The following is a 19,646-nucleotide window of genomic DNA, read 5'->3' as shown; positions in this document are numbered from 1 at the left end:
GAACAAGGAACACACCAGGCAGGTCCGAGATACTGTTGTGGAGAAGTTTAAAGCCAGATTTGGATACAAAAAGATTTCCCAAGCTTTAAACATCCCAAGGAGCACTGTGCAAGCGATAATATTGAAATGGAAGGAGTATCAGACCACTGCAAATCTACGAAGACCCGGCCGTCCCTCTAAACTTTCAGCTCATACAAGGAGAAGACTGATCAGAGATGCAGCCAAGAGGCCCATGATCACTCTGGATGAACTGCAGAGATCTACAGCTGAGGTGGGAGACTCTGTCCATAGGACAACAATCAGTCGTAAACTGCACAAATCTGGCCTTTATGGAAGAGTGGCAAGAAGAAAGCCATTTCTTAAAGATATCCATAAAAAGTGTTGTTTAAAGTTTGCCACTAGCCACCTGGGAGACACACCAAACATGTGGAAGAAGGTGCTCTGGTCAGATGAAACCAAAATCGAACTTTTTGGCAACAATGCAAAACGTTATGTTTGGCGTAAAAGCAACACAGCTCATCACCCTGAACACACCATCCCCACTGTCAAACATGGTGGTGGCAGCATCATGGTTTGGGCCTGCTTTTCTTCAGCAGGGGCAGGGAAGATGGTTAAAATTGATGGGAAGATGGATGGAGCCAAATATAGGACCATTCTGGAAGAAAACCTGATGGAGTCTGCAAAAGACCTGAGACTGGGACGGAGATTTGTCTTCTAACAAGACAATGATCCAAAACATAAAGCAAAATCTACAATGGAATGGTTCACAAATAAACATATCCAGGTGTTAGAATGGCCAAGTCAAAGTCCAGACCTGAATCCAATCGAGAATCTGTGGAAAGAACTGAAAACTGCTGTTCACAAACGCTCTCCATCCAACCTCACTGAGCTCGAGCTGTTTTGCAAGGAGGAATGGGCAAAAATTTCAGTCTCTCGATGTGCAAAACTGATAGAGACATACCCCAAGCGACTTACAGCTGTAATCGCAGCAAAGGTGGCGCTACAAAGTATTAACTTAAGGGGGCTGAATAATTTTGCACGCCCAATTTTTCAGTTTTTTATTTGTTAAAAAAGTTTGAAATATCCAATCAATTTCGTTACACTTCATGATTGTGTCCCACTTGTTGTTGATTCTTCACAAAAAATTACAGTTTTATATCTTTATGTTTGAAGCCTGAAATGTGGCAAAAGGTCGAAAAGTTCAAGGGGGCCGAATACTTTCGCAAGGCACTGTATATATGTTTTTAAGAGAGATGCCATAGCGACTGCTTTGCAACTTAGAAATAGCCCAAAAACCCGCCACGTGTGACCAATACATTTTCACCCGCGACATAGTTTTCAAAGTAGCCCAATTGTGGGAAAACAGAGAACATGGCAACACTAGGTGTGTTCATAACAATTCCACTGTTCTATCTTGTTAGCTGGCAAATAGATCCAAGTTAGCTAGACTTGAAATATAAACATTTGCTGGCTACTCACTAGCAGGTGGGCTTGTGCTTGAGAGAGTGTTTATGAGACCTATAATACCTGCTACAGGAAGTTTGTTATTATTAGTTAATGTGCATTATGCATGGTTCTGGTTAAATCTGTAACAAAAAGGGCATTTTCATAGACAGTGATTATTGCAACAACAACAAAAAGCAGTTTAAACTTTTGATAAAATAATAAAATGATTAGTGGGTCTTATGGTTGTGGAGAGCTTAGTTAGCCTAGGTATACTTTTACAAGTCCTGAATTCATTAGATTATTGCAGACTTTTTGAAATGCAGTGTATTTTACTGTTAATTGTACAACAAAGCTTACTCAGACTTTTTTGGGATATACAGTGACGCCGTAATTATTGGGACAGTGAAGCATTTTGTATTCTTTTGGCTCTATACTCCACAAGTTTGGATTTGAAATCAAACAATGACTGAGGTTAAAGTGCAGAATGTCAGCTTTAATTTGAGTGTGGTTTGACCTACACTACTGTTCAAAAGTTTGGGGTCACTTAGAAATGTCCTTGTTTTTGAAAGAAAATGACTTTTTTTGTAAAATCAAATTGATCAGAAATACAGTGTAGACATTGTTAATGTTGTAAATGACTATTGTAGCTGGAAACAGCTGATTTTTTTAATGGAATATCCTCATAGGCATACAGAGGCCCATTATCAGCAACCATCACTCCTGTGTTCCAATGGCACGTTGTGTTAGCTAATCCAAGAAAAAGTCATATCTCAGAATGGAAAATAAAAAGAAAAGATTAACATGGGCAAAAGAACACAGACACTGGACAGAGATATGGCTTTTTCTTTGCAACTCTGCCTAGAAGGCCAGCATCCCGGAGTCGCCTCTTCACTGTTGACGTTGAGACTGGTGTTTTACGGGTACTATCTAATGAAGCTGCCAGTTGAGGACTTGTGAGGCGCCTGTTTCTCAAACGAGACACTCTAATGTACTTGTCCTCTTGCTCAGTTGTGCACCGGGGCCTCCCACTCCTTCTATTCTGGTTAGAGCCAGTTTGCGCTGTTCTGTGAAGGGAGTAGTACACAGCGTTGTACAGAAGATCTTCAGTTTCTTGGCAATTTCTCGCATGCAATAGCCTTCATTTCTCAGAACAAGAATAGACTTACAAGTTTCAGAAGAAATGTCTTTGTTTCTGGCCATTTTGAGCCTGTAATTGAACCCACAAATGCTGATGCTCCAGATACTCAACTAGTCGTAAGAAGGCCAGTTGTATTGCTTCGTTAATCATAACAACAGTTTCCAGCTGCGCTAACATAATTGCAAAAGGGTTTTCTAATGATCAATTAGCCTTTTAAAATGATTAAACTTGGATTACCTAACACAACATGCCATTGGAACACAGGAGTGATGGTTGCTGATAATGGTCCTCTGTACGCCTATGTAGATATTCCATTAAATAGCAGCAGTTTCCAGCTACAATAGTCATTTACAACATTAACAATGTCTACACTGTATTTATGATAAATTTGATGTTGTTTTAATGGACAAAAAAATGTACTTTTCTTTCAAAAACAAGGACATTTCTAAGTGACCCCAAACTTTTGAACTGTAGTGTATATTGGGTTTACCATTTAGAAATTATAGCACTTTTTGTACGTAGTTCCCCTATTATAGGGGACCAAAACTATTGGGACAAATAACAATAGCATATGCTTCTGAACACTTCTACATTAACGTGGAGGCTATCGTGATTACGGATAATCCTGAATTAATCGTGAATAATGATGAGTGAGAAAGTTAGACGCGCAAATACCATACCCCCAAGACATGCTAACCTCTCACCATTTTTTTTTTTTAGGGGGAATATGTGTGTCTAAATTTCAAAACCATTATTCACGATTCATTCAGGATTATCCGTAATCATGGTAGCATCCACATTAATGTAGAAGTGCAGAAGTGTATGGGTCCATTTACTGGCCCACAGATTGATTGGGAGCGCACCGTCCAAACAGATTGAACGGCTAAAACACGAGATCTGCTGGAGATTAAACGCCCTGACTGGTCATTTAGCTGCTGTAGTAAGAATAAAGTAAGTAACACCTAATTTAGTTTAGGTTGAGACCAGTATAGTGTGTCTCCACAGGGTTACCATTATCAAAGCCACAGATACATGGATAAACAAAAATAGTCTTCTAGGATTCAGATTCAGTATTTAATAGTCACATGTACAGGGTTGCAGGTGTGATTTGCAGGGTACAGTGAACATCATAGGCTTTGAGCTCCAACATGCAGAACCAGGTAAAATAAAGAAAATGGTCATAAAAAACAACAATAGAACTATATACACAATAACAACTGTAGCAGTGATTAATAAATAAATGTCAATTGGGGTGGAGGCAGAGTAAAGGCTGTTTAGGGGGTGTGGGGGAATGGCCATAAGGGGAGAAGCCTGACCATTGAGGGGGTGTGGGGATCAAGTGAAAAAGATCTATAACAATTTTAATAAAAAAGGTTATAATATACATATTAACAAATGCAACAGTGACTAATGTCGTTGGGGTGGGGGCAGAGTAAAAGTCTGTGGGGGTGGACTGTCCGTAGGGGGACACATATGTAGCAGGGGGAAGAGCTGCATGAGAAAGGCTGTCCATAGGTAGAGCAGCAGGTAAGTGACCGTTGAGGGTGTGAGGGGAAAATGTCCATAGGGGGGAGTAACGGGGGGAAGTTGGAGCAGGTGGTACCCCTGTACAACACTGTGCAGGCCCTCTGGGCCAGGCCACATTTCTTCAGCCTCCTGAGGTTGGAGAGTCGCTGTCGTGCCGTCACTACGTTGTCTGTGTGGTTAGACCATTTCATCTTCTCTGAGATGTGTACAGCGGCACTGTTGATGGGGGCGTGTCCAGCCTGGTTCCTCCTGAAGTCCACAATCGGCTCCTTTTGCTTTGCTGTTAATGTTGAGGGAGAGGTTGTTTACCTGGCATGTTTACTATCACCTGTAACACTCAACCATTTCTTCTGTCGTTGGCTGATTTTTGTGGATTCATTGGTGTCGTCAAGGAGGATTGTATTGGCGTTGTTATAACTACTCTCCTGAGCATGCTTTTTACCAGGTAGTTGTTATTCTTTAAATAAGGTGGTGGTGTATACAAATGGTGAGATGGAAAAACACAGGATTATATGTGCAACTTAATAATGACCTTTTTTTTGTCACAAGATATTATTACTGTAGATCTTATTTAAATCAAGCTCCGTCATATCACATGGGCAAAGCTGAATGGGTCCCGACCCCCTAAAGAGAGGTCTCAATGTTACGATACCAAACTGCAACAATCTGTTTTTGCCACGCCGGTGTGTTTAATCTGATTCACTGCTTTTAGAACATGCCCCACACAAATTGGGTAAGCTTTTTACATAATATTTTGGCGCGATTGTGTGAGAGTGGGCCTCGTATGGAATAAGCTAGGAACAAAAATCCTCCTTGAGCGATGGTGGACCTATTCCACAAAGCAAAGGTTTTTACCATGTATAAAAATGTTTCACTCGTCGATACAGTGGCAAGAAAAAGTATGTGAACCCTTTGGAATTACCTGGATTTCTGCATAAATTGGTCATCAAATTTGATTTGATCTTCATCTAAGTCACAACAATAGACAAATATAGTGTGCTTAAACTAATAACACACAACTTATTGTATTTGTCTTGTCTATATTGAATACATCATTTAAACATTCACAGTGTAGGTTGGAAAAAGTATGTGAACCCCTGGGCTAATGACTTCTCCAAATGCTAATTGGAGTCAGGAGTCAGCTAACCTGGAGTTCAATCAATGAGACGAGATTGGAGATGTTGGTTAGAGCTGCCTTGCTCTATAAAAAACACTCACAAAAATTGAGTTTGCTATTCACAAGAAGCATTGCCTGATGTGAACCATGCCTTGGACAAAAGAGATCTCAGAAGACCTAAGATTAAGAATTGTTGACTTACTTTTGTAACGTTTTCCAGCTTTATGTATTTCTAAAAGCCTTGATGTTCATCAGTCCATGCTAAGACAAATTGTCTATAAATGGAGAAAGTTCAGCACTGTTACTACTCTCCCTAGGAGTGGTCGTCCGGCAAAGATGACTGCAAGGGCATAGCGCAGAAGGATCAATGAGGTTAAGAAGAATCCTAGTGTGTCAGCTAAAGACGTACAGAAATCTCTGGAACATGCTAACATCTCTGTTGACAAGTCTACAATACTTAAAACACTAAAAAAGAATGGTGTTCATGGGAGGACACCACGGAAGAAGCCACTGCTGTCCAAAAAAAACCTTGCTGCACGTCTGAAGTTTGCAAAAGTGCACCTGGATGTTCCACAGCACTGCTGGCAAAATATTCTGTGGACAGATGAAACTACAGTTGTGTGGAAGGAACACACAACACTATGTGTGGAGAAAAAAAGGCACAGCACACCAACATCAAAACCTCATCCCAACTGTAAAGTATGGTGGAGGGAGCATCATGGTTTGGGGCTGCTTTGCTTCCTCAGGGCCTGGACAGCTTGCTATCATTGACGGAAAAATGAATTCCCAGGTTTATCAAGACATTTTGCAGGAGAATGTTAGGCCATCTGTCCGCCAATTGAAGCTCAACAGAAGTTGGGTGACGCAACAGGACAACGACCCAAAACATAGAAGTAAATCAACAACCGAATGGCTTCAACAGAAGAAAATACGCCTTCTGGAGTGGCCCAGTCAGAGTCCAGACCTCAACCCGATTGAGATGCTGTGACATGACCTCGACAGCAGTTCACACCAGACATCCCAAGAATATTGCTGAACTGAAACAGTTTTGTAAAAAGGAATGGCCCAAAATTCCTCCTGATCGTTGTGCAGGTCTGATCCGCAACTACAGAAAACGTTTGGTTGTTATTGCTGCCAAAGGAGGGTCAACCTGTTATTAAATCCAAGGGTTCACATACTTTTTCCATCCTGCACTGTGAATGTTTACACGGTGTGTTCAATAAAGACATGAAAACGTATAATCGTTTGTGTGTTATTAGTTTAAGCAGACTGTGTTTGTCTATTGTTGTGACCTAGATGAAGTTCAGATCACATTTTATGGTATTTCCAAAGGGTTCACATACATACTTTTTCTTGCCACTGTATATCCACAATGATCTATACTTTCATGTAGTGTATACAGTACATTTATGTCCCTGTGGATGATAGTGTAGTAGGAGCACTAAGTGTTTTGTTGAAATGTGAAAGGTTATTTTCAGGCAACAACCTCGGATCTCAAGGGTAGAAGATAATTGTCTAATGTGTTTGTAAAACACGTTTTTCATTCTGAAAATTGTTGTTTTCTCTTTCTCCTTACTGCATCTGAGGAACTACGGTTGCTCCGTGGTTAATTCGTTTTGGTTTTGATTTGATTGTAATTAATTAAGCCAACTTAAATTGAACCAGTAATTGCAAAGAACTGTTTCTCGCCTGTGCAGAACAATAGGGTTGTTAATCATAATTACATACTTAGTATGCTCATTAACTGCTGGGGAGGGCTGGGTGGAAAATGGTAGTGTCTGTAAGCCTCAACAACACCCTATGTGGCATCCTCTAGTTAAAACAGAGGATAGTTAGAATAATGAGACACAGACTGGGAGCAATGTGGCATTTTGTTACATTTGTCAGTCATCTGAAACAAACAGTCTGTGTTAATGAATGGCTCATGAGTTACTAATAAATCTTGATCTCAGTATGTTATCCTCCTCTTATCCTTTAAACAATAACATCGAAGCCATTCTGAATCCTTTTTGATGTCACTTGCCACTTGTTAAATCCACGACAGTCAGTGTCGATGAAGGGGAGGAGACAGGTTAAAGAAGGATTTTTAAGCCTTGAGACAATTGAGACGTGGATTGTGTTTACCATTCAGAGGCTGAATAGGCAAGACAAAAGATTTAAGGGTTCCCAAGTGGCGCAGCGGTCTAAGGCACTGCGCCTCAGTGCAAGAGGCGTCACTACAGTCCCTGGTTCGAATCTAGGCTGTATCACATCCGGCTGTGATTGGGAGTCACACAGGCCCGGCGCACAATTCTCCCAGCGTCGTCCGGGTTTGGCCGGGGTCGGCCGTCACTGTAAATAAGAATTTGTTCTTAACTGACTTGCCTAGTTAAATAAAGGTTAAATAAAAAACAAGTATCTTTTTGAATGGGGTATGGTAGTAAATGCCAGGCGCACCAGTTTGAGTGTGTCAAGAACTGCAACACTGCTGGGTTTTTCACACTCAACAGTTTCCTGTGTGTGTCAAGAATGGTCCACCACCCAAAGGACATCCAGCCAACTTGACACAACTGTGGGGAGCAGTGGAGTCAACAGTGGCCAGCATTCCTGTGGAGTGCTTTTGACACCTTGCAGAGTCCATGCCCCAAGAAATTGAGGCTGTTTTGAGGGCAAAATATTAGGAAGGTGTTCCTAATGTTTTGTACACATTCATCAACAGTTATTTTCATGCCCACCTGCATGTTTCATTGTCCTCATTTACAATTCTGCTGGCAGCCTAAACAACCGTGTCCTGCTGACCTTTCCAAGTATGCAGAAATGACTCATATTTTGTTTCGTACACTGTATGTAATGTGATAGACATAACACAGATCTATTATGGTTCATTGTCATGTTAGCAAAGGCCTATATTACCTTCACATAACTCTGTGAATGATTATACTGTGCGTGTGTACTCACAACTTGGAGATAGTGAAGGTCATTGTTTGTGTCCTGCCCGACTCCCCCTCCCACCTGCGTAAATGTGTGTTACATCAAACACAGAGACTAGAGCAATAAAAAAAGCTTCAGATTTGAGTTCTTTAGTTCAGTTTTCTGCGTTCGACAGCGTTCAACAACAACAAACATACGTCGTGCTCCGGTGACGTAGTGAAATCTTTCTCAGACTTCCACTATAACTATGTTGTTTTTCGGTTTGGTTTATTTTTTGGTTTATTGGTTTATTAGAATCCCCATTAGCTTTTGCCGAAGCAGCAGCTATTCTTCCTGGGGACCACAAAAAAAAAACGAAACATGACAAGTAACAAAACTCTGATACAGTGATAGACAAGGAAAGTCACACAGATGTAAAATACAACGATATACAAAAATGATGGTACAAATAATACAACTAAAACGTGTGTTTGTGTGTCCCCACAGTCCCAGCCGTTCCATAAAATGTTGTTTCGTCTTTTTTTAAAGGTAATTTTGCTGTTTGCTTGAGTAATTGGAGATGGGAGTTCCATGGCTCTGTATGTTGGAGGCAGTGGGTGGGAGTTTGATCTCTTCAAATGAAATAATACCATCAAGCCCAGATTAACCATGGATCAGGGATCCCCACGCAGGGGATGATAATCAGCCTTTGGTCCTCATGGTAGCATTGTTTGGAGATGGACAGTTGGACAGAGACTGTGTGCGGATTTGTGTGTGTGTTAGGGGTGGGTTGTCCACCCAAACACAGTAAATGTAATCTATTATATACGTAAGAAAGTATATTTGACCTCAATGCGAAGCAGCAGCAAAAACTGAAATGAATTGTTTGAATTACCTTGATTACCTTGGATTCCAGGAATTAAGCTTTTTGGTTGGAGAAATAATTATGCTTCCTTTTTTAAAGATGATTACCTTGTTTTGTATATATCCTTCTCTCTAATGAGTACTAGGTTTAAGTTTATATTACCAATTTTCAAGTAGGATGATTTTTAGTCGATCCGAAAATGAAGGGATTATTGCGTAATATATTATTAGTCTTCTTCTTCTCTCTTGTAAGTGCGTCTTTAGTATGTTTGTCATTGAGGGGTGTAGGCAAGAGGGTGGAATCACATCTTCAATACAGTTTGGAGTACCATTAAGTTCTTCAGAGCTAGGGTTAGTCTTGTTGACATAGTAAGTCATTAGGTAATGTCCTCATTGATTCGAGCACATTTTCTCCACGGTGAGTCAAATGAAAAACAAGATAATAGCCTTCCATGAAAGCTTCTAACTGAGGCTGCAGCCAGGGCTGAATCCAAAAACTGAATTCTCTGTTCCTCAGGCCTAGACATACGCCAGTATTATAAATAGATCACAGAACTGCCTGTGCTCAAGGACTGAAATGTATGTCCTGACAGAAACCATTACATACATCTATTTGACTTGAGTTTGCATTGCAGGGCCACAGGGGAAAGTGTTCAGAGGAACCTTATGTAGACTAAGGTGGTATCGGCACACACTGTGGACGTGTTTGCTTTATTAACAATGGCACTCCACGATCATGTGTCAGTGGAAAGATATTCGATCACATTGACTGAATTCGATTTTTCTGTATTACAGAATGACAGCTGTTTCTCTCCTCCAGACTACATTAAAACTGTTATTGTATTGATCATTGTAATGGTAAACATTTGTCCTCTTGACAATATTTATGTTTTGGCATGGCATGTGCATATTTAATCATTCTAGGCATCATGAGAACTGTATGAGAGAAAATGCATGTTCACTTAACCTATTAGGTTTAACCTATCAGCCTTCCCTGTAGCTCAGTTGGTAGAGCATGGTGTTTGCAACACCAGGGTTGTGGGTTCGATTCCCACGGGGGGCCAGCACAGGAAAAATATATACAAAATGTATGAAATTGTATGAAAAGTATGCATTCACTACTGTAAGTCGCTCTGGATAAGAGCGTCTGCTAAATGACTAAAATGTAAATGTAATCTACTTTATATGATAGAGAAGAATCCTGGTACTGTTGAACATAAAAAGCCAAGAATTTATGAACGATCCCACAACTTGGGTCACCAGTTACACAGATCCTAACACAGAGGTGGTGTTATCCCTCCCTGTGATTCCACATGATTGGTTATGGTCTTTTCACACACTGGTAACACATTTGAATTGAACCATGTGTCAATTATTCCAACACCTCCGTTCTTTGGCACTGTTTGGTGTGAAAATGAAATTGTCATGACAGGACGGACCGGTTCCACCGAATGACATCTCCGCTGCCAGCCTGGTGTTCACAATTTTCAATTAGCCCCAACTCTGTGACCTTGAACAGCATAGGCTGTTACACAGGCAGCCCAATTCTGATCTTTTTACCAATTATTGACAAAAGAGCTGATATGATATGGTACCAATTAGTGAAAAAATATCAGAATTGGGCTGACCTGAAAAACACAGCCTTAAATCAAATCAAATCAAATTGTATTTGTCACATGCGCCGAATACATGCGCCTTACCATGAAATGCTTACTTACAAGCCCTTAGCCAACAATGCAATTCAAGAAATAGAGTTAAGAAAATATTTACTAAATAAAATAAAAAGTAACACAATAAAATAAACAATACCGAGGCTATATACAGGGGGTACCGGTACCGAGTCAATGTGCAGGGGTACAGGTTAATCGAGGTAATTTGTACATGTAGGTAGGGGTAAAGTGACTATGCAGTGAGTTGCAGCAGTGTAAAAACAAAAAGGGGGGGTTGTCAATGTAAATAGTCAGGGTGGCCTTTGATTAATTGTTCAGCAGTCTTATGGCTTTGGGGTAGAATCTGTTACCTCTTAAGGATTAGCCCCTTTTTTTCAATTTTCCCCTAAAATGACATACCCAGATCTAAATGCATGTAGCTCAGGCCCTGAAGCAAGGATATGCATATTCTTGGTACCATTTGAAGGGAAACACTTTGAAGTTTGTGGAAATGTGAAAGGAATGTAGTAGAATATAACACAATAGATCTGATAAAATATGATACAAAGAAAAAACCAACTGTACTTTTTTTTTGTACAATCTTTGAAATGCAAGAGAAAGGCCATAATGTATTATTCCAGCCCAGGTGCAATTTAGATTTTGACCACTAGATGGCAACGGTGTATGTGCAAAGTTTTAGACTTATCCAATGAACCATTACATTTCTGTTAAAAAATGTGTATCAAGACAGCCCAAATGTGCCTAATTTGTTTATTAATAACTTTTCATGTTCAAAATTGTGCACTCTCAAACAATAGCATGGTATTATTGCACTGTAATAGCTACTGTAAATTGGACAGTGTGGTTGGATTAACAAGAATTTAAGCTTTCTGCCAATATCCGATATGTCTATGTCCTGGGAAAAGTTCTTGTTACTTACAATCTCATGCTAATCGCATTAGCTTACGTTAGCTCAACCGTCCCGTGGAAGGGACACCGATCCCAAATAAGTTTTTAAGGAGCCTTTTGGCGCTCCGGTACTGCTTGCCTTGTGGTAGCATAGAGAACAGTCTATGACTTGAGTGAGTGGAGTCTTTGACAATTTTTTGGGGCCTTCCTCTGACACCGCCTAGTTTATAGGTCCTGGATGGCAGGAAGCTTGGCCCCAGTGATGTACTAGGTTGTACGCACTACCCTCTGTAGTGCCTTACGGTCAGATGCCGAGAAGTTGCCATACCAGGCGGTGATGCAACCGGTCAGGATGCTCTTGATGTTGCAGCTTTAGAACTTTTTGAGGATATGGGGACCCATGCCAAATCTTTTCAGTCTCCTGAGGAGGAAAAGGTGTTGTCTTGCCCTCTTCACGACTCTCTTGGTGTGTTTGGACCATGTTAGTTTGTTTGTGATGTGGACACCAAGGAACTTGAAATTCTCGACCCGCTCCACTACAGCCTCGTCAACGTGAATGGGGGTTGTTTGGCCCTTTTTTTTTCCTGTAGTCCACGATCAGCTCCTTTGTCTTGCTCACATTGAGAGAGAGATTGTTGTCCTGGCACCACACTGCCAGGTCTCTGACCTCCTCCCTATAGGCTGTCTCATCATTGTCGGTGATCAAGCCTACCACTGTTGTGTCGTCAGCGAACTTAATGATGGTGCTGGAGTCGTGGTTGGCCACGCAGTCGTGGGTAAACAAGGAATACAAGAAGGGCCTAAGCACGCACCCCTGAGAGCCCCCCATTTTGCGGATCAGCATGGCAGATGTGTTGTTGCCTATCGTTACCACCTGGGGGCGGCCCGTCAGGAAGTCCAGGATGCAGTTGCAGAGGGAGGTGTTTAGTCCCAGGGTCCTTAACTTAGGGATGAGCTTTGTGGGCACTATGGTAAATGAACGCTGAGCTGTAGTCAATTAACCACCATTCATTCATTCATTCATTTTGTCCAGGTGGAGAAGGGCAGTGTGGAGTGCGATTTGAAATTGCGTCATCAGTGCAGCTCGTGACTGGGTTTCCCTTTGTAGTCCGTAATAGTTTGCAAGCCCTTCCACATCCGATGAGCATCAGAGCCGATGTGGTAGGATTCATTCTTTGTCCTGTATTGACGCTTGGCCTGTTTTGATGGTTCGTCTGAGGGCATAGCGGGATTTCTTATAAGCGTCCAGATTAGTGTCCCGCTCTTTGAAAGCGGCAGCTCTAGCCTTTAGCTCAGTACGGATGTTGCCTGTAATCCATGGCTTCTGGTTGGGATATGTACGTACGGTCACTGGTACTTCCAGCTTTAGTTTTTGCTTGTAAGCAGGAATAAGGAGGATAGAATTATGGTCAGATTTGCCAAATGGAGGGCGAGGGAGAGCTTTATATGCGTCTCTGTGTTTGGAGTAAAGGTGGTCAACAGTTTTTTTTCTCTCTGGTTGCACATGTGACATGCTGGTAGAAATGAGGTAAAATGGATTTACGTTTGCCTGCATTAAAGTCCCCGGCCACTAGGAGCCCCGCTTCTGGATGAGCATTTTCTTCTTTACTTATGGCCTTATACAGATCATTGAGTGCGGTCTTAGTGCCAGCATTGGTTAGTGCTGGTAAATAGATGGCCACACAAAATATATCGATGAAAACTCTCTTGGTAGATAGATACAGCTTATCATGAGGTACTCTACCTCAGGCTAGCAATACCACGAGACTTCCTTAATATTAGACATTGTGCACCAGCTGTTATTGACAAATGGACACATACCACCACCCCTCATCTTACCATACATAGCTGTTCTATCCTGCCGATGCACGGAAAACCCCAGCCAACTGTATATTATCTGTGTCTTCATTCAAAAGTAATCATCCCTCTTGGCGTTTTTCCTATTTAGTTGCATTACAATCTGTAATTTAAAATTGATTTTTATTTGGATTTCATGTAATGGACATACACAAAATAGTCCAAATTGGTGAAGTGAAATCAAAAAAAATTACTTGTTTCAAAAAATCTAAAAAATATGGAAAAGTGGTGCGTGCATATGTATTCACCCCCTTTGCTATGAAGCCCTTAAATAAGATCTGGTGCAACCAATTACCTTCAGAAGTCACATAATTTGTTAAATAAAGTCCACCTGGGTGTCACATGATCTCAGTATATATACACCTGTTCTGAAAGGCCCCAGAGTCTGCAACACCACTAAGCAAGGGGAACCACAAAGCAAGCGACACCATGAAGACCAAGGAGCTCTCCAAACAGGTCAGGGATACATTTGTGGAGAAGTACAGATCAGGCTTGGGTTATAAAAAAATATCTGAAACTTTGAACATCCCACAAAGCACCATTAAATCCATTATTAAAAAATGTAAAGTATATGGCACCACAACAAACCTGCCAAGAGATGGCCGCCCACCAAAACTCACAGACAAGGCAAGGATGGCATTAATCAGAGAGGCATCAAAGTGACCAAAGATAACCCTGAAGGAGCTGCATAGCTCCACAGCAGAGATTGGAGTATCTGTTCAAAGGACCACTTTAAGCTGTATACTCCACAGAACTGGGCTTTGAAGAGTGGCCAGAAAAAAAGCCATTTGCGTAAAGAAAGAAATAAGCAAACACGTTTGGTGTTTGCCAAAAGGCATGTGGGAGACTCCCCAAACATATGGAAGAAGGTACACTGGTCAGATGAGACTAAAATTGAGCTTTTTGTCCATCAAGGAAAACTCTGTCTGGTGCAAACCCAACACCTCTTATCACCCCGAGAACAGCATCCCCACAGTGAAGCATGGTGGTGACAGCATCATGCTGTGGGGATGTTTTTCATCGGCAGGGTCTGGGAAACTGGTCAGAATTGAAGGAATGATGGATGGCGCTAAATACAGGGAAATTCTTGAGGGAAACCTGTTTGTCTTCCAGAGATTTGAGACTGGGACGGAGGTTCACCTTCCAGCAGGACAATGACCCTAAGCTTACTGCTAAAGCAACATGTGAGTGGTTTAAGGGGAAACGTTTAAATGTCTTGAAATGGTTTAGTCAAAGCCCAGACCTCAATCCAATTGAGAATCTGTGGTATGACTTAAAGATTGCTGTACACCAGCAGAACCCATCCAACTTGAAGGAGCTGGAGCAGTTTTGCCTTGAAGAATGGGCAAAAATCCCAGTGGCTAATTGTGCCAAGCTTATAGAGACATACCCCAAGAGACTTGCAGCTGTAATTGCTGCAAAAGGTGGCTCTACAAAGTGTTGACTTTGGGGGGCTGAGTAGTTATGCACACTCAAGTTTTCTGTTTTTTTTTCTTATTTCTTGTTTGTTTCACAATAAAAAAAATGCATCTTCAAAGTGGTAGACATGTTGTGTAAATCAAATGATACAAACCACCCAAAAATCTATTTTAATTCCAGGGTGTAAGGCAACAAAATAGGAAAAATGCCAAGGGGGATGAATATTTTCGCAAGCCACTGTACTCGTGATACATAAGATATTACAGTTGTTAACCTGTTGGGGCTAGGGGGCAGCATTGAGAATTTTGGAAAAAATATGTGCCCATTTTTAACTGCCTCCTACACCAACTCAGAAGCTAGAATATGCATATTATTGTTCAGGTTTGGATAGAAAACACCCTAAAGTTTCTAAAACTGTTTGAATGGTGTCTGTGAGTATAACAGAACTCCTATGGCAGGCAAAAACCTGACAAGGTTTCATGCAGGAAGTGGCCTGTCTGACAAGGAGTCGTGCGTCTTGCATCTGTTTATTGAAGAGTAAGGATCTTAGCTGTAACGTGACAATTCCTAGGACTCCAATAGGCTCTCAGAACCCGGGGAAAAACCTGAACGATGACGAGGCGGCCTCTGGCTGAAACAGATTATCGCCTTTGCCAAGTGGCCGATCAGAGGGTCATTGAATGAGGCGCGTGCACGATTCGCCCCCGTGGATAAATTTAATTCGGCTGTTTAGGCTCATTGCATATTCCCGGTCGGAATATTATCGCTTTTCTACGAGATAAATGGCATAAAAATTGGTTTTAAACAGCGGTTGACATGCTTCGAAGTACGGTAATGGAATATTTAGAATTTTTTTGTCACGCCATGCGCCATGCTCGTGACCGTGATTTAGTATTCTGATAGTGTCTAGAACGCAAGAACAAAACGCCGCTGTTGGAACATAACGATGGATTATTTGGGACCAAACCTACATTTGTTATTGAAGTAGAAGTCCTGGGAGTGCATTCTGACGAAGAACAAGAAAGGTAATAAAACATTTCTTATAGGAAATGTGATTTTGGTGAAGGCTAATCTTGCCGGGTGTCTAAATAGCTAGCCCGTGATGGCTGGGCTATGTACTTAGAATATTGCAAAATGTGCTTCATCCGAAAAGCTATTTTAAAATCGGACATATCGAGTGCATAGAGGAGTAATGTATCTATAATTCTTAAAATAATTGTTATGCTTTTTGTGAACGTTTATCGTGAGTAATTTAGCAAACTGTTAGTAAATTCCCCGGAAGTTTGCGGGGGTTATGCTTTTTCTGAACGTCACATGCTAATGTAAAAAGCTGTTTTTTGATATAAATATGAACTTGATTGAACAGACATGCATGTATTGTATAACATAATGTCCTAGGTGTGTCATCTGATGAAGATCATCAAAGGTTAGTGCTGCATTTAGCTGTGGTTTGGGTTTATGTGACATGATATGCTAGCTTGAAAAATGGGTGTCTGATTATTTCTGGCTGGGCACTCTCCTGACATAATCTAATGTTTTGCTTTCGTTGTAAAGCCTTTTTGAAATCGGACAGTGTGGTTAGATTAACGAGATTCTTGTCTTTATATAGCTGTAAAATAGTCATATGTTTGAGAAATTGAAGTAATAGTATTTCAAATGATTCAAAAATCGCGCCACTGGATTGAAGTGGCTGTTACGTAGGTGGGACGAATTCGTCCCACATGCGCCAGAGAGGTTAATGTCCCATTGGTAGGATAGTCTCGAACGGTCCTCATCCATTTTATTCTCCAGTGATTACACGTTGGCCAATAGAACGGATGGTAGAGGCGGGTTACCCACTCGCTGCCGAATTTTCACAAGGCACCCCGATCTCCGCCTCCTGTTTCTCCACCTTTTCTTCACGTGAATGATGGGGATTTGGGCCTGGTCTCTGGAGAAACAGTATATCCTTCGCGTCGGACTCATTAAAGAAAATAATCTTTGCCCAGTTTGAGGTGAGTAATCACTGTTCTGATATCCAGAATCTCTTTTCGGTCATAAGAGACCGTAGCAGCAACATTACGTACAAAATAAGTTACAAACAATGCGAGGAAACACAGGAGCCCGTAAAATGGCAGCCATCCCCTGCAGCGCCATTCTTGGTCATACGGTTACAACTCTATTATGTGTGGCCTGCAGGAGTACTGAATGGCCGTGAGGCATAACCTTCACAATTGCAATTTGCGTATTAAGTAATCATAGGTTCCTCTAAATGAAAACACATTCGTAGCTACCTTGAGAAGAACGTGAGCTAAGACTGGCAGACCATGAGTACCTCTTGTATGCTGTAAGTACTATGGTTTAATTGACTACCACAGCACCGCTCTAGTCATTCCTTGTTACGACTACCCTTTCCTTACTCTCACTCTTTCTTTGTCCTCTCTATCGCTGATGTACTGTGTCTGAGTGATGGTGTAAAGTTGACGTCTCAGCAGGGCTCCCGTGGGACTCTGGGGTCGGCTACATGCATTAATATTTCAGCTACCCTGTCATTGGCCACATTCACACAGGGGAAAAAAACATGGCATCAAATTCCAGTCATTTTAAAAGAAAAAAAAATCATAATGGAGCTTTCAATAGCCCGCAGGACTCCATCTCCTCTGACGCCCTTCCTCCCTCTGCATCAGTTATTTCGCTGTTACATTGTGTTCACTCTACATTCAAATGTGAAATAGTTTTTTGCGCCAGGGAGCCCTCACATGAGTCCATGTTATGCTCCTGTCTGAACATAGAAAATAACAAGATAAAAACATCACAATCCCTTAATCTCCTGTCTTCACCCTCCATTTACCCAAAGAACAGTTTTTTTTCAACCTTGGGTCAAGCACCAGTAGGGTTATCAGCTTTCAGCCGCTACCCACCTCGTGATGAACTTTGTCTGGAATCTTTAAATGAGGATTGGGTTCATTTAATAAATGTTTTGGAATTCAATCTTGCACAATTAACAATGTTAGAGGGGGCCTGTCTACAGGCGGCCTTTTGATTGCTACCCATAATGCTGAAGATAAAATAACTGCTTGCTAACAAACCAAGAATGGTCCTCAGCAAGGTAATAGGGGAGGTCAGGGGCGGTATGTAGATGACATAATAAGGAATACTTCTAGGGTATTGAGCTATATTAATCAGAATATCCCTCTTTAGTCTTTAATGTCTCGTGGACTTCAGAAGGATACAGGCCCAGTTGGAGAGTTGAGTCACAAAGGATTTCATTACTTATCCGCTGTGGGTTGCCATGTTTTGCTGAGCGCCTCCACAACATTTCACTGTAAAGGGCCAATTTACTGTTTAATTTCCTCCTATTAATTGGGTAATTTTGTCTCTCTCTCCCCTTTGCCCTTGGTCTCTCTCTCTCTCTCTCTTTCTCTCTCTCTCTCAGACGAACAAGGCGGTGTCTAAGGGGGACTTACACTTGGCCAGCTCCAGCTCCAGACGTGCCCTCTTCCTGGCTGTGCTGTCAATCACCATCGGCACAGGCATCTATGTGGGCGTGGCTGTAGCGCTCATCGCATACCTCTCCAAGAACCACCACTTGTAGCCTTGCCCTGCCCCCACTGCACTGTACTGACTGCGCTGGGGGTATGGTTCACTTGGGGGCAATTGAACAATGGAATATGGGCATGATAACTATGGGACTATCAGGATGGACAGAACCTGGCCATATGGTTGACACAATTCATGAGCTATAACATGAGGTTCATGATATGGATAATGGTATTGTAACGGTCAAGTTATTCTCTCATTTTGACCAAGAAAAACCGGAGACTGTTAGTCGTTCCATACACGACTGATTTTATTTTTTAGATGTTTAAAATTGATTTGAGTTTTACCAAGGCAAAACACAGCCTGTGAGAGGTCAAACCAACATGCACTAAATATTACCTGTACCGAGAGCATATTGTACGTTTACGGGGCATGTTCAATGCTCAGTTAACGGTGAGTTGTGGATGTCCAGCTACATTTACCACACTATCAGTCACATTTGGCTGCTAAAGATGTCACTCATCCATACATTCAACCTGTATACATTTATTCTACGTCACATTGAATTGGTCCGTGGATGTCACATAGTGCAGCTCAACTGGATCGTTTCTCGGTTGAATACCACAAGTCCTATAAAGTAATGTGATGGTTTATATACAGTGCCTACAGAAAGTATTCACACCGCTTGATTACAGCCTGAATTTAAAATGGATTAAATTGAGGTTTTTATAATCACTGGACTACACAAAATAACCCATAATGTCAAAGTGGAATTATGTTTTTTAGAAATGTTAACAAATTCATAAAAAAATTAAAAGCTGAAATGTCTTCAGTCAATAAGCATTCTACCCCTTTTGTTATGGCAAGCCTAAATAAGTTAAGGAGTAAAAATGTGCTCCAAAAATAATTTTAATGGACTCTGTGTGCAATAATAGTGTTTAGCATGATTTTTGAATGACTACCTCATCTCTGTACACCACACTTCAAATTATCTGTGGGGGGGGGGGGCTGCAGACATTGAATATCCCTTTGAGCATGTTGAAGTTATTAATTACACTCTGGATGGTGTATCAATACACCCAGTCACTACAAAGATACAGGCCTCCTTCCCCACGCTTGTGGGGTATTGTGTGTAAATGGGTGAGAAAGAAAATCTATTGAATCCATTTTGATTCCAGGCTGTGTAACAACAAAATGTGGAATACTTTCTGAAGGCACTGTACATTAAAGTGCCACTGCACTCCAATACAGTATCTTGGTGGCCCTATTATCTCGAGGGAGAACTGACGTCTCCTCGCAGCACAATGTTTTT

The 19,646-nt window shown here is 41.4% G+C and overlaps 1 protein-coding gene across 2 annotated transcripts in view; it reads left to right on the top strand.

Moving 5' to 3' along the window:
- Positions 1–19,171, top strand: part of LOC115193889 (synapse differentiation-inducing gene protein 1) — a 48,869-nt gene extending 29,698 nt beyond the window's left edge. The window contains exon 4 of one of the 2 annotated variants that reach the window (XM_029753018.1): positions 18,231–19,171. In XM_029753018.1, coding sequence (XP_029608878.1) covers positions 18,231–18,389 — 159 coding nt within the window. In that variant the 3' untranslated portion in view covers positions 18,390–19,171. The remainder of the gene's footprint in view (positions 1–18,230) is intronic. The other variant, XM_029753019.1, reaches the window with a different exon arrangement.
- Positions 19,172–19,646: the final 475 nt, after the last annotated feature.

This window comes from Salmo trutta, chromosome 5 (genome assembly GCF_901001165.1).
Source record: "Salmo trutta chromosome 5, fSalTru1.1, whole genome shotgun sequence".
NCBI lineage: Eukaryota > Metazoa > Chordata > Actinopteri > Salmoniformes > Salmonidae > Salmo > Salmo trutta.
This window is presented reverse-complemented; position numbering and strand designations above follow the sequence as displayed.